The sequence below is a fragment of the Copadichromis virginalis genome, linkage group LG1 (genome assembly GCF_057382275.1).
Source record: "Copadichromis virginalis isolate Kocher_CV1m ecotype Utaka linkage group LG1, C_Virginalis_male_GT1.1, whole genome shotgun sequence".
Lineage (NCBI taxonomy): Eukaryota > Metazoa > Chordata > Actinopteri > Cichliformes > Cichlidae > Copadichromis > Copadichromis virginalis.
The window spans coordinates 31275982-31291121 of NC_140618.1; the positions used below are offsets into that span (position 1 = coordinate 31275982).

The 15140-nt window shown below is 42.9% G+C and overlaps 1 protein-coding gene across 4 annotated transcripts in view; it reads left to right on the forward strand.

The window, feature by feature from the left end:
- The window catches only part of neo1a (neogenin 1a), a 156233-nt gene that overhangs the window by 58011 nt on the left and 83082 nt on the right, over positions 1–15140 (forward strand). For all 4 annotated transcript variants that reach the window (XM_085459301.1, XM_085459317.1, XM_085459326.1 and 1 more), the window contains exon 2: positions 563–886. In XM_085459301.1, the coding sequence (XP_085315427.1) occupies positions 563–886 (324 nt within the window). The remainder of the gene's footprint in view (positions 1–562; positions 887–15140) is intronic.

Below are 15140 nucleotides of genomic sequence, written 5' to 3' on the forward strand. Positions count from 1 at the left end.
TTAAATTGTGATTGGTTTTTACCACCTGCTACATACAGGTGCTTTATTTTGAAGAGACTGGACTTTCAGAATAAAATTCTTAGAGTAACTTGTATAGAAATATCAGCACTGTTCACATTTCAACTAACAAGAAGTGTGAATAGCTGTGGCGTAGTTTGGTGGATAAAGAATGGAGGCGACCTGGCAACCAGCCAGAAGAAGCATCAGTGTTATATCAGTGTTATATATTACCACTTCCTGCAGGAACTTTCAGAATAAAATCAATGTAAAAACGAGAAATAGAGCACTAACTCAAATTGTCAGACTTTTTAATCCACTGTATACACAGCTAATCAGGTGTTTAGAATGATAGAGAATGATCATCTGGGGAAACTTGAGCAATGCATCCTTGATAATGAATCTGCCCCCATAATTGTGGTGTGATCTTCAAGCCACATCGCCCACTGATAAGCTGCTGGAGAGCAGCAAGAATTTCGCTAATTTTCATTAGCGCTCAGAGAAAAGTGGACCTGACGTAACTTTCTGTGTTGACATCTCACTTCTCCCCTCTGTTGCTCCTCAGCTTCAGCAGTGCAGCCCTTCAGCCCCTTCTGGTTCACCGTGGAGCCCCAGGACACGCTGGCCATCCGGGGGAACTCCGCTTTCCTCAACTGTTCTGCACACAGCGACGCAGCCACGCCGGCACACATCGAATGGAAGAAAGATGGCACCTTCATGAGCCTGGTTTCAGACGAGAGGAGAAAAATACTGCCCGACGGCACGCTGTTCTTCAGCCATGTGGTCCACTCTAAACATAACAAGCCAGACGAAGGAACCTATCAGTGTGTTGCCACCATTGAGAACCTGGGATCCATTTCCAGCCGCACGGCACGCCTCTCTGTAGCAGGTAAGGACTGCGAGATTAATCAGCATAGCCAGCATGTGATACAGTCCAAACTCAACTCTGGTTTATGCTTTCAAATGTGTTGTAGTTACTGTTGAGCTGTTGATCACTCAAAAGCCACTGTGAGATTATGGATGGAGCCGAAAAGCATTGACTAGACTACGTGTTTACCAGCAAGTGCTTTATAGACCTGCTGAACTCCCAACACGTGTTTGCACTTGTGCTGGCTGTCACATCAGAGTGAGTGTGCACATTCAAAAGCTGATTGACAAATGAGGCGATAAGGTTTAGATAATCCCAGCTTTAACTTTTTGTCAGGGCTAATGAGACGTCATAAGAAACAAAAGCTGTTTGTGCAGTGACTTAAAACCTGTCAGTCTTTGCTATGCTCCCCCCTTCACCACTGCATGCTATATGTGCACAGACATGTGGCGTCCGTATACATGAAAGGGTTTTGTGGTTTATTTTTCTTATTCTGTTGGGGGTTTTTTGTCCTTCAGGTGCTCGGCCATTTGTGCTTTCTTTTCTTTAAATTTCTTCACCTCGCCGGAGCCTGAATGCATTTGGATAAATGCTTGTAAAAAGGGTCTTTTTTTCATTACTCGCTGTACAGTGTGACCTTGTTCAGCTCGGGAACAGCAAGTGACGTGGGATTATTAGGTGTTTTGAGTCAAGTCATGCCCCAAAATTCAATTTGCAGCTGCAGGAGCCACAGAATGCATTTACTGTGTGCTTTCTGCTCAGCCGTGCTCCGCCACATTTTAAAGACACTCGACAGAGACCTCTTGTTGACAATGGTATAGCGAGCCTCTCAGACAGCGAGCGCCTGTGTAAAGTTACTGTCCGCCTGCCGTTCTGTTACTTTTCATTGGTTTTTGAATTGCAAAGTAATGAAGCAGTATGTTAGCATTGCAGAGATCGAAAAGATTTTTTTTCTCCTTCACTCAAAAAGCTCGCGGTCTAACTGTGTGTGAGACGAGATCTCGCAGATACGACTTCCCTTGGGAAAAGGATATAATACTATTAGAGTGCAGCAGGGTTTAAAATAAAACATCGGATGGTCAAATAAAATATATCAGCATTAAAATGATTCTGTGGAGTTTCCTTGTGAACAGACAAATTAGATCTATATTTATTTTCATGAAGACAAATGTGCTGAATGCACTTTGTCCTCCAATTTCATCTACACTGTGTGCACATTTACTAGGATACAGTCTTTGCTGGCACATTACAGTGTTTCCACGCGAATTATCACCCGTCCCTGTTGCATGCACGCCCGTCTTTGTGTTTTGAAAACAGGGATTTGTGCTACTATAAGTCAAAAACTCCACGGGGTAGCTTTAACTATGCAATGTTTGGCATCAGTGGCACAGATTTGATGAAACTTTGGAAGATGACATATTTACAGAAATGTCATTTTAATTGGAATCATTTTTACAGCTGCCATTTACTTCTACTCCAGCAGCGACAGGGGTGGGAGACAGGTGCTCCTGGAGTACAAATAATATCTCCCCCTGCGCTCGCCTATAATGCAAAAGGGACGTGTTTAGTTCTTGTTCCAAGATGTGTTTCCGCTTTGAGACAGCATCACAGCCAGTGGGATCTGTCTGGGTCAAACATGATGGGATGTTAGATTCAATCAATTTCTATTTGACGAGAGTAGCAGGTGAAATCTGTCAGCTTTTATAGGCCCACGTGCACATGCGTGCTCTGGGGCTCGCTGCTCACATGGTAATTTATAGACTTAAAAGCTTCAGCCACTGTGCATGTGCATATAAACACAGACGCATTTATGGTCGCGCTTACATAAGCCCATACGCGCGCGCACACTGCTGTATCTCCAGCTGTCTGGCAGGTGGCCAATAAAAAGGTTAATTGCAGTGTAGAGAGAGCAGGCCATTAGGCCGCCATCAGACCCTGGAACGATGGCGCAGGCAGGGGTGGAGTGGGCGTGACCTCTCCGATGTAATGACGGAATGAGTCACGGATGGCTGGCGTGGCAGGGAGCATATCTGACAAATACCGGGGTAATATCTGGGATTGATTGCAAGGGGACGTGCTGCTCATTCTTCTCGAGCAAACGCGTCTACTTCCACACAGCGACGCAATCACGACAGCGCCGCGCTCTCCCGCTTTACCTCTTTGCCCTGATGGGCTCCGCTACCTGACTTTTTTCAGTTCTGTTTGTTTATATGCACAAAGTGAAGGTGGAAACAGTATTTAGATTCAGTGAAAGACAAAACACGGTTAGAAGAACACACGGGAATGTAACCAATCTGAAGGAAATCACTGTTTAAAATGCAGTGAAGTAATTCAGACTGTTTCGTATCATTCAGCTGACGTGGGAATTATTTAAAAATGACTGTATGTAAAGAAATAAAACAATTAAAAGTCCTGTTTCATATATTTATATAGAGAGATGTTTAAAGGATTTTTTTCAGTTTCAACATTTGTTATTTTTCATAGCCTAGCTCTGAGCTCTCATTCATGTACACACGGTAAGATCTCTCTGCCTTGTGTTCCCTCTTTGCTCTCGCTTTGTCATCCAGTCTGTCTGTGTGTGTTTTAGCCTCTGTGTGTGCACAGTCAGATAGTGTGGAAACACAAGCAGGGCTCAGATGAAAGAGAAGGGGAATGTGGCCTAGTGGGGCGCAATCTTATGCATTCAGTTTGAGTCTATGCGAGAGAGAAAAGGAGGGGGGGGGAGTGAGAGAAATTATAGGGCAGAGAAGGAGTGAGCGGTATACAGCAGTGTTAGCCAGGACACAGAGCGAGACGCGCGTAATGAGAAATCCCATCTTAACTGTCTGCTGTTCTCCCACGCAGCCGTCTCTCCTCCCACCGGCACGCTTTGAACTCAGCCCTCTTTAAGAATCGCTTGAGGTGAGCCCCACCTCACTGCCGCTTAACAGGGAAACCCCCAAATGAGAAAATGGAGAATTTATTTTGCCCTCTCACTGTCTTGGAGCCTATTTGGTTTGTTTTTCCTATCTGACGTCTGTGTATGTACATGAGGCAGCCAAATCAAGTGCTTCACCTCTGTTCTGCTGTGCACTCTCTCTCTTTCTGTCACCTATAGGTTACTCCGGCATATAAAGATGGCAAAAGCCACTTATTGCTTTGCTTTGATATCATGCTTCACTGAAATCTCATTTTTCCCCTCCCCACAGTGGCAGAAATTATAAACTGAACACCGGCACCCTTCACGTGTCACATGTGTCGCCTCATATTTAATAGTACTCATCCTTTGATAGAGTCGGACGCCTTTTGAAGGATTTAGGAGTGTCGGCAGATTCTTTAATCCCCTTTTTTTGATGTATTTTAATCTGTTTTTTGACGAGGGGGGTAGGGGAGGGGGTGCGTCACACCCCCCGGAGAAATGACGGCTTGAAAATGTGGAAAAGGATGATTGCATCACCGTTGCAGGGGGAGCGCTTTGTGCTGTTGTCGGAGGCACTTTGTTGTACTTGCAGTTAAGTTGACATCTTTACATATTGTGAATAATCACAAGTCAGCTGTGTTTTCACAACATAAAATGGATGTCAGCCAAACACGGATCAAGACGTTCAATTGGGATGAAACATAATAGGTTGCCATGGTTCGCAAGATTTCCTTTGAATGACTCTTTTGTGTGTAGTACATTTTCTTCGTTCAGTGGCTCGGGTAAATAAAATGGTAAAAGGTTGCAAGGGAATGAATGGATACATGGCTTTATATGCCCGCTTTGAAAAGGATTTTATCTGAGTTGAGTGATTTTGTTTTGTTTCTGTTTTTTTATAAGCGGCATATCATTACTTTTCACTTAAGGACAGGCAGACATTTTTTTAGGCTTTAAGGCAAGAGTACCTAGAAATACATGTATCAGGATGGTTTTATTGGCCTCTTAAAGCTTAAGAATGACCATTTTTAGGTTTACATGCAGCTTGGATACATACCCATCTGCACTCACCTGATTTCTGGAACACTGTATAAATGATTTCTACTTTCTATGTGTTTTATTTTGCTGTGAAAGCTACTTTTGGCTGGTCCCTTATTCACAAGTTGGTCACCACAGTGGGCGGCTCTGCATGTTTGATTTAGCAGATTTCTTTAGGTAACTCCGGCTGCCTCTGGGACTCAACCACAAAGGGATTTGTCTTTCCTCCGGGGGATCAGACTTACTTGTGCTCTCTGCTTGTTAGGTGAATGTATAAACCACTACGCTATAATTGTGTTCATTCTGTGAAACATTAATTATACTTAATGTGAGAATTAAAAAAGATATTTTCTTACCAATTGTGTGTCTCTGTTGGCTAAAGTCTAATTAGGTCACTGGAGAGCATGCGAGTCCTCCTTAGATATTCTGAACTTTGTTTTCTCCCCTTTTTAGGATCAATATATAAACCTCGCCCTGTTTATAATAAACACACAAAGCAAATAAAATCAAGGACAAACAAACACCGGTCTTTTCCCTGCTATGTGCGCCGATACAGCCCAATCAGCTCACGTCTAACCACTCACGCCCACGAGCTTCTCAGCTGTTCGCTGAGGGTTATGTGTTCACTTCATTCATTCATCCTCTACTTCCCTTTCTTTCCTTTACCTCTCTCACCTTTGTCTTGCTTTCTTTGTCAGTTCTCTGAGTCACTAAATCACCCTCCCGTCCTTTCTTTTTACTCCCTTTACTACCCCTCACAGTCTTCCATTTTCTCTTTATTATCCTTTCAGTCCTCCACCTTTCAACTGCTTCTACACACTCACCGGTATTCACAGGCTCTAGCACTCACCCATTTTGCAGGCCCACAGTGGCCACGGCAGTTACATAGCTCCATCTAAAATATAGAATAATAAATCTCCAAAACAAAAAATCTCAGAGGAGCTCCAAAAAAGAAACAAACCATCCACATCTGTTTTTCCTCATGAATTTTTTATTGTTTTTGAGAGTGTCTACATTGCAAATCTTGAGTATGTCAACACTAAAATGAATTTTTAAAAAAATACTGAGTTGGAATTCAAAGACACCAATGCCTGAAAGCAGTTGGTTCGGTCCCACCAATTAAATTCCTGCAGTCTCTACGTATTGCATATATTAAATGATTGTGGACTGATATGAATCAAAACTTGACTGGTTGACAGAGACGTGCAACCCCAGGGTGGTGATTTTTACTCATGTCCTGTTTACACTTGACACCTACAACAGTTGCAGATGGATCCAGGCTTTAATCTGCACCCTGCAGTCAATTTGTTGTGATTTGGAGCGACTGTTTTTAAAAATTCATGTCTCTTCAAACGCAGTTAAGTGCTGCGTAGGAATAATATTACCTCAAATATGCAGTAGTGTATTTTAAATTTCTATATAGCTTGTCAGGCATTACAGTTACCTTTGATCTGCATGCTGACAGATGTCTTCACATGCATGAGCTTGCTCACTGCAAGAACCATAAGCAGGCTAACAAGTTTTCAGATGCATGACAAGCGAAACAACTGTAATGCACAGTTTGCGTGACTGTGGAAAGCGGGATAAGATCGACTTGGCTTTCCTTTATAATTTTGGCATTCCAGTGTAAGCCGATAAAGTTGGATGACCATCCAGACACCCATCTTCATTCGCTTATCCAATTCAGGGTTGCCATTGGGCTGGAGACTATCCCAGCAACCTCTGTGTGAGAGGCAGGGTACGCCCTGGGTGGGTCGCCAGTCTGTCGAGTTGTAAATTTGATTGATGGAATTTTGTTCTTCTTTTGGATGGACAGAAGAATCCAAAAATCCAAGCATAGATTCTGGTTGCTCCCAATGCAAAAAGGCGTTTCCCACTGATACCCAATTATGTGCCTCTTTCCTGCTGAGTTGAGGGTTGTTGCAGTGATGAATTGTTCTGTCCCGGAAGCAGTGTCAGGATCACAGTGGATTCCATTACCCTGATTTTCATCTCTCTCTGGCACATGTCAGGAAGGAGTGAAGTCAGCTCGAGATAAAGGCGAAGAAAGAGACACTTAGGCGCTTTCATCATATGTTAAGATGAAATTGAAAACATGTAGCTATCTTTGGGACAAAAGTCATGAAATTTGGAAATACAAAGACAATAAAAAACAAAACAGAAATTGGTATATGAGTAGTTGGATCTAACTGTAAAGATGAGACTAAACAGGACAAAGAGAAAGAGGACGGAGAAACTCGGCAGCTGAGAAAATATGATGCATGATGTAGGATATCTTGGTTGAGGATGGAGCTTTTGGGAAAGATCCATCTTTTTTTTTGCTCTCTAGAGGCTGGCAGTGGGAGAAAAGTGTCGGCGGGGAGTCTGTTGGGCTGGAGGTAGATGACAGCCTCCATTTTACGTGTATTCACTGACTGATTAGGTCCTCTGGGTAGGTGGAGAGGCTGATGGAGACAGCCCTATCTCTACTCTCCAGACACCGCAGTGTCTAGTGTGTGGTTTTGTGTGTGTGCATAGAAATTTACACCTACGCACTTAATTGTCTTTATGCTTTCAGAATTTTTCCAGTTGAACACCGGTGCAACAGAAGTTTGTTGCTACACACGTTAGCTGCTTCAACACAGGCTTGTTTCAAGCTTTTTCTGTTTTTGCAACGACTTAATCTTGCTCCTATAAATTGTCTCCCAAAAAAGTCCTCATCACACAAGTCACTGCTAAATCAAGTTTTTTGTATAAAGAGTTTTTTGTGTTTGTTTCTTTGAAGAGGATCGTCTTCTCAGTCACATATGCTGCTCAAATGTTAGATTAAATATGGCATAAAATTGTAATTGTAAAGGTAATAGCTGTAAGTCAGAAGCTCAGGCTTCACAATGTTCGCTTTCCCACATTTTTGTATCCTCAGGCACACAGCTCTCTCTGTGAGCATGTAAGCCCGCCCACCTGCACTTCCAACCTCCTGTTACAGAGGGGCAGCCAATCAAAAGAAAACTCAAAGAAGCGTGGCCTTAAAGGAGGGAACTCTAAAACAGATTGATTCAAACAGAGGATGGACTCAGGAGTTATGTTATATAAGACGAATGGACTGTGATTTCTGAGAGATTTTATAATCTCCCTTTCTACATGAAACGATGATGTGCTATGATCCTGTCCCATTATCTTTATTTCCTTTTGAGTTCATCACCTTAAACACCACAAATACTCAGTGTTCGCTGGATGTGCACAACCAGCAACTGGGCAATTAAAAATTACTGGCACTGTTTTTACTTCGGATTCTATTTCTCATGTAACCCTGTCCATTTATCTGGGCTTGGGACCGGCACTGGGAGGAGACTAGCTTGCACCTGCCTGAGGCTGTGGTCTGTGACTCCTCCCCGTCTTGAACCCAGGATCATTCCTGTGTACTGTGACTGTAGGGTGAGCACTAGACCATAAAAATTAAATGTTTAAGTATGAGTTAGAGCTCAAATATGACCATTTATACTAGTTACTGGTTGACTTTTTTTCTTTCTAAACCCCATATAAGACCTGGCGCTGCAGACTTACTTGTGGGTACATGGATATATAGAGAAAACACACCAACTCCTCTGTGAAATAAATTCCACAACAGTGCTAAAAGTAGCACAAACATACCCTCAGAGATAATTTCGGTGTCTGTGCCAGATTATACCCCACGGAGAGTGTTTGAAAAAACAAAATACCTGGGGACATTTTCTTCGCTACAATGAAGCCGCAGTTAGAATTTCAAATTAAAGTGAAGTGTCCAATTGAGCTGAGAACATTTCCAGCCTGTTTCTACACTACGCTGGTACAATTACGATGTTCTAATGACAGTGATAATTGACTGCTGCCGTCAGCGGGTGAAGATAAACTCTTAATGACTTCCCAAACTCGCTCTCTTCTCCTCTGTGTTTTTCGGGGCCTCTGCTCCCCACCGTGCACCTCGACTCCCCTGCCAGCTGAACTTCAATTCACAACTGTACATAGTGCATCTCCCAGTATGTGGAAGGCATCTGCACATCAGTGAAGAAACTTCACTGCTCAAGGCTTTCCACACAACCTTAGAGATTTCCCTTAAATGTTCTCATTTTGTCTTTGGACCCAAAGGATAAAATCCCAGCATTGGTTACAATTTGGCTGGTTGCACATCATGTTAATCAGCTTGAGTGTTTTTGTCTTTTATAGACATCTTGCTACCATCTGCCCTAATATATCTACTAGTACTTGAACAGCATCATTTCAGGATCTCATGCAATTTTGAATTGGGCATCAGCGGCTATAGTTGTATGTGGGATTTCCTTGAAATGTGTTAACACCCTCGTAGGATGAATTTAACACATTTACCACATTTCACTAAAGCGATACACTAAATAAAACTATTCAAAATCTGAATTTGTCACATTAAAAGGAACATCACAGGATATGCTTTTACACCAAAAAGCATATTGGATAAACAACCAGAAATTAACATTAATGCTGCAAGATGTTGGGGAGATAAGTGAATTTAAAATATCAAAATTGAGCTGTGGTGTCTGGCACCAAAATGTTAACAGCAGATCCTAAAATCCCTGTAAGTTGTGAGGTGGGACCTCTGTGGATCTCACAGATGCTGGATTGTATTGAGATCTGGGGAATCCAGAGGCCAGGTAAACACCTCAAACTCGTTTTGCACCTGAATCCTATTGCTTTGTGTCAATGTTTCCATAAAAGGGTGCAGGTAACTCAACAGACCAGGCCACTTTCGTTGATCCGTGGTCCAGTTCTGATGCTCACGTGTGCATTGTGGGTGTTTTTAGCAGTGGACAGGGGTCAGCATGGACACTCTAACTAGTCTGCAGCTATGCAGGCACATACACCACAAACTACGATGCATTGTATATTCTGACACCTTTCTTTCAGAAATAGCATTACATTTTTGGGCTATTTGATCTACAGCAGCTTGTCTATTGCATCAGACCACACGGGTCAGCCTTCCATGTGCATCAGTGAGCCTTGGCCTGTCGCTGGTTTACCACTGTTCCTTCCTTGGGCCACAGTTAATAGACACCGATCATTGCAGACAGGGAACACCGCACAAGAGCTGCAGTTTTGGAGACGCTCTGACTCTGTCGTCCAACCATCACAACATAGCCCTCGTCAGACTCGCCCAGATCTTTACACTTGCCTGTTTTTCCTGCTGCTAACACGTCAGCTTCGAGGGCAAAGTGTTCACTTTGGGCCTAACACATCCCACCCTGTAACAGGTACCATGATGAAGAGATAATCGCTGTTATTCACTTCACCTGTCAGTGCTCATAGTGTTATGCCTGATCGGTGTAGTTGTGTATAGAGGTTAGAGACTGATTTAGAATAAATTCTTCACTTCTCTCACCTACCTGGATTCTTGTTGAGCAAAACCGACTGCAAATAATCTTTCATCAAGTATTTAAAAAGACAACTTCAATCTAAAATTGTTAGTTTGTGTAGTTACTTTTGAACCTTTGAAAATGGTAGACTGTGTAAAAAAAGGCTGTAATTGATGAAAGTCTGCACTCACATCTTCATTGTGTCTTTTCAAAACCACTGTGAAGGTGTACATAAGCATAATTACAAAAATGATGTCGTTGCCATTACAAATATTGTGTTCTGAGTGGAACTGTGTTAAAATACGAAGCTCAGAGTTAATGGAGAGTGACGTCTGTGGTAGGAGGCAGATCTTACCAACCAAGTTACTTACAAATGACTTCAAATGACAAATTTGACTTTTAACTGTGGTTTGGCAGGATGATGGAATGGTCGCGTTGACAGGTCTCACAGTATGAAGGGACACGTAGACCTCCTCAGGTGACTGCACAGCAGGGTTCACTCCTAAATCTAAAAAAGAAAAGGTTGCCCGAGGAGAGCGTTATTTAAAGCTTCTCTGAATCCACATAAAAAAAAGAAGAAGACACCTGGCTACACTTGAGAGCATTTTGTTTATCCTTCCCTCCCTCATTGACATTCACTGGTTATGTCTCCTACCTTGTGGTTCTTCAGATAGAGACACGTACGCTGTTAGGGACCAGTGTGCTCATCCACGTTTCCCTTTCATCTCGCAATCCCCGTCCAAGTGAGCATACATGAGGCAGTTTTGGGTTTTCATACTAAAGCGTCCCCATGTTTCAAAGCCAAATTGGTCTTCATAAGGCTTTTGAACCCTGAAAGAGAGTTCACTCTCAGTTTTTTTTTTTTGATGGCTCCCCACGCCTCTAGGAAGTCTTTTGAAATACACCTCGGCATTCATCAGGCAGCTGCGGTGGACAGCAAAAGTGAGATTGGGGGGGAGAAGTTTTTATGCCACGTTGATGGGGACCAGCCAGCCTGGAGTTTTCATATTCAAGGTCACTTGTTTTGACAGCTGTTCATTTAGTTTATAGGGAGTAGTTTCATAAAAACTCATCCCAATATCAATGCTTTTATGAGCCTCTTCACTCAGTCACTCCTGTCTTGGCAGAAATCGGACTAAATAATGACAGCATATATCATATCTTTTATAGGACAGCTTATGTATGATGGTCTATTGTGAGTAAATGTGCAGTTCCAGGGTGACGGAGATGGGATTTGATTTTGTTGCTCTAGATGTAAATAAAATATGGTTGAAATGCATATTTTAACCCGGCTTATGCTGAAGATGCAAAAAGAAAAAAGCCTGTGTGTGTGTGTGTGTGTGTGTGTGTGTGTGTGTGTGTGTGTGTGTGTGTGTGTGTGTGTGTGTGTGTGTGTGTGTGTGTGTGTGTGTGTGTGTGTGTGTGTGTGGGGTACCCAGAGCATCTCTGCTTTCTGTGCTTCAGAGATCAACATTATTTATGGGTTTCCATGAGCACTTATGGATATTACGACGGCAGTAGGAGAGGTGGGGCTTGCATGGAGAGGGCTACGTTTAAGGTGTGAGAGGTGACGCCTTGAAAACGTATTTCTCTCCACTTCCGCTCAGTTCACATCCCACGCTTTCCCTTCCAGCTGACTGGATTTAATCTTCTCCAAAAATGCCTTTTTAGTCCTCGGTTCTCCTGCCTCACTTAAGGTACATTCATTGATATTTTTTTTCCCTTCAGTGACAAAGAGGCTTTGTCTCTCCCCAAAATGGCCACATTCTGCTTGACGACCCTTAATGGAAACTTCATTTGCATTTATTTAGTTGCTTTTACGCAAAACGCACACATTCCTCTCTTGGTGTCACTCAGAGCTAACACAAGGGATGGGGGAAGAAGGGCGTTTTGAAGGTAGCAGGCTGGATGGGTGGTACTCATCACGTATTCTCATGTGTTCTACAGAGCGACGGTGACAAACATAAAGGGCTGAATGACAAACCGTACGTGCTCTTCATCTAGAATAAGGACTGTTTGGGGAGCCTTTGGAGCCTGTTCAGACCTGCTTGAACACTGGAGTCTGTCTTAATGCACAGGGGCATGGCATATGGGATGCAGGCAAGAGCTGTGTGAGCGAGAGCGACGTGTGAAAAAGGAGAGCGCGATAAACAAGGGGAGATGGAAAGCAAGGGAGTGATGAGCTGTTTCGTTGAGCGCTTCGGCTACGTGACGGAAAGTGTTTGAGTGCGTATGTGTAGATCCTCCTTTCACCGAGTTGCCCTGAACTCTGTGTGTGAGGGCCCAGGGGAGGGTGTTCAGGCTTTCCCCACCGTCCCCACACCATGCTGTCACTTCATGACTTTTTGATTAGTGGATGGTGAACTGTGGAGGTGTTGAATTAAGGAAGGAGTAAGTGTGTGTGTGTGTGTGTGTGTGTGTGTGTGTGTGTGTGTGTGTGTGTGTGTGTGTGTGTGTGCATCCGTGCATGATTGCAGGGCAGCATGGAGGCGTTTGACTCGCTGAGTTGAGTCTGATGAGACTTGATTGATGATTTTTAAAAAAAATAAAAGTAGAGGCTTCCTGCTGTTAGTGTTGAACTGTGTTGTTACGGGATTGTGTCATACAACTGTTTGCGTGCTTTCTTGAAGATTGTGGAATATCTTGTGCTCCAAGGTCAATATCACGTCTTTTTGCTTTCTTTCTCTCACACGTTGACAGGTCAGATGAGGCAAAACAGCACCACAACAGCACGCCTTCCATTCTACACGTCTATCCATCTCACCTTTTAGATGTCTTGCGCGTTTAATGCTTACCTATCAATACCTTTTACATTTACAGCCAGGTAACGGAAAACTAGCCTGCATGTAGCGGTTTCATATGAGCACATGGCTTTCATTGCTGTGGATACGTGCGGTCGTGTGGTTAAAGGACAGTAATGCTTTCAGCTTGTATCATTGTAATGTGACATTTAGTTTGCTGGACAACACAATGTGCCGGCAAACAAATTGTCAAATCTATATAGTTAACACTGATCGGCACAGCATCTGCTGCGTTTGAAGGCAATGCGCTACAGATGGACTGAAGTAATTGCTATTAATGCCAAACTGTCAGGCCGACCAGGTGTTCTACAGATCTGTTGCGTCCTTTTCCATTAGGCATCAGCGACTGATTAGACTGCCTTCATGTTGCTTTGCATTATTCCTGATATGATTTTTTTTTTCAATCAGAGTGCATTGTTTTCTTCTATGTATGAAAAGGCACAGCTGCACATTTGCCCTCAGTAAATAATATATCCGTTTCATATTTCCACATTTAATTAACAATAATAAAGCCGGCGAGTGAAGAGACGTACTCTGGGGCTATGGATGCTTCACACTCTGTGATCCTCATTCAAATACTAATCTTGTCCTCCTGCAGCCTTTTCAATATGTGCATTATGCTTTTGCAATGTTTGATGTCTGTGTTTGCGTTAGTTTGTTTAGTCGGCGCTTACGCGTGGCATCTGCAGCTCACCAGACGTGGCTAATGAACTTTGAAAGTGTGTTGTGTTTTACGCATGTCTACATGGAGAGATTGGTCTTCTCCGTTTGTCAGATTCCTTGTCGAAATATGAGCGGCTGTGCTCGGGCTGTTATTGACGCTCACTGGAGCATTTCAGAAAGATGTTTACATGAATGCGGAAAAGAGAGGAAAAACGATCATAACTGTTTTCTGATCTCTCAGCACTTGACAGGCACAAGCAGCCGGCTCCTTTCACTAATAATAAATTCATGGCTGTAAACTTTGACTGGAAAATCCCAAACTAATATAGTTACTAGTTGAATAAATTTTGCTTAAGACTTGAGATTTAGACAATCTCTAATGGCCTGTCACTTGGCAATGAGAGGTGTTGAAAATTTGCACTAAAACCCTTTTTTATCCGAACATAAAGTAACGCAATGTTCTGATTTGAAATTCAAAATGATGCTAGAGTTATTTATAGGATGGATCCAGTATTTGGATCAGATATCAGTCCAGAGCTAGCTCAGGAAGTGTGATCGGGTGGAGGTGATGATGTTCTGTCTCTTATACAACAATACAGAAAAGAATACAGTACTATGAGTTTGTGTTAGTAGTTTTGCGTACAAAGTAGTACTTTTGTAATGTTATTTACATTACATTAGCTCAATCATTCATTTATTAGCCATTTTAGCCTATGGTAAATAGTTGATTTCCCATTGGCAACGGCAGCTCAAGCGAAATAGTAATGCGTCCCAAACTAAATGGCAATGTGTATTTAAGGATGATACAAGAAGGGAACATGATTTGAAACTCACTCACTTTTGAGTCTTTTGAGGTGCAGCTGGGTGAGGGCCCCCTCTTCAGCTGTAGAAGATCTGTAGTGTCCCTGTACTTATGGTACTTAAAAAAGAAAGAAAGAAAAGAAAATGGTGTATGGCATGTATATCTATAGTACCTTGCCACATCCTCACAATATAAAGCATACGTGGCTATGGGAAGGTTTGCTCAAACTTGCAACGTACACCTGGTAGTTTGTTCGGATCAACCATAAACAAACCGCTCTGGAACTCATTTGGAGCCACACTATGACCACCTCTTCCAAAAGGTCTTGGCGCGGTTGTTTTGGTCCACACCGACCGAGTGAGGTCATTGTATTCACACTTGCACCAAGGGGGAAAAGAGCCAGATTTCACTTAAATGGACTAAACAGCGCAGGTGTGCAAACACCTTAAGAATGATAACTGACAATTTGCCACTGCATCACACCTCTTGACCAAGTAAAGGATGATGAATGCTCCTGGTCATGTGCAGCGACATCATCACCTTGCATCCGTGCGAGCCTGCATCTGTGTGTTTGCAAACATCTGCTGCTTAAACGGTGCCAGCCCCATACTCGCAGGCATATAGTCACACAAATGCATGCATAGCCACTACTGTTTCTTCCAGTGATAAAAACTAAACAAGTGGCGCTTCAAAAATTGTCAGCGGCCACTCTGTCTGTCTGTGTACCCTACAC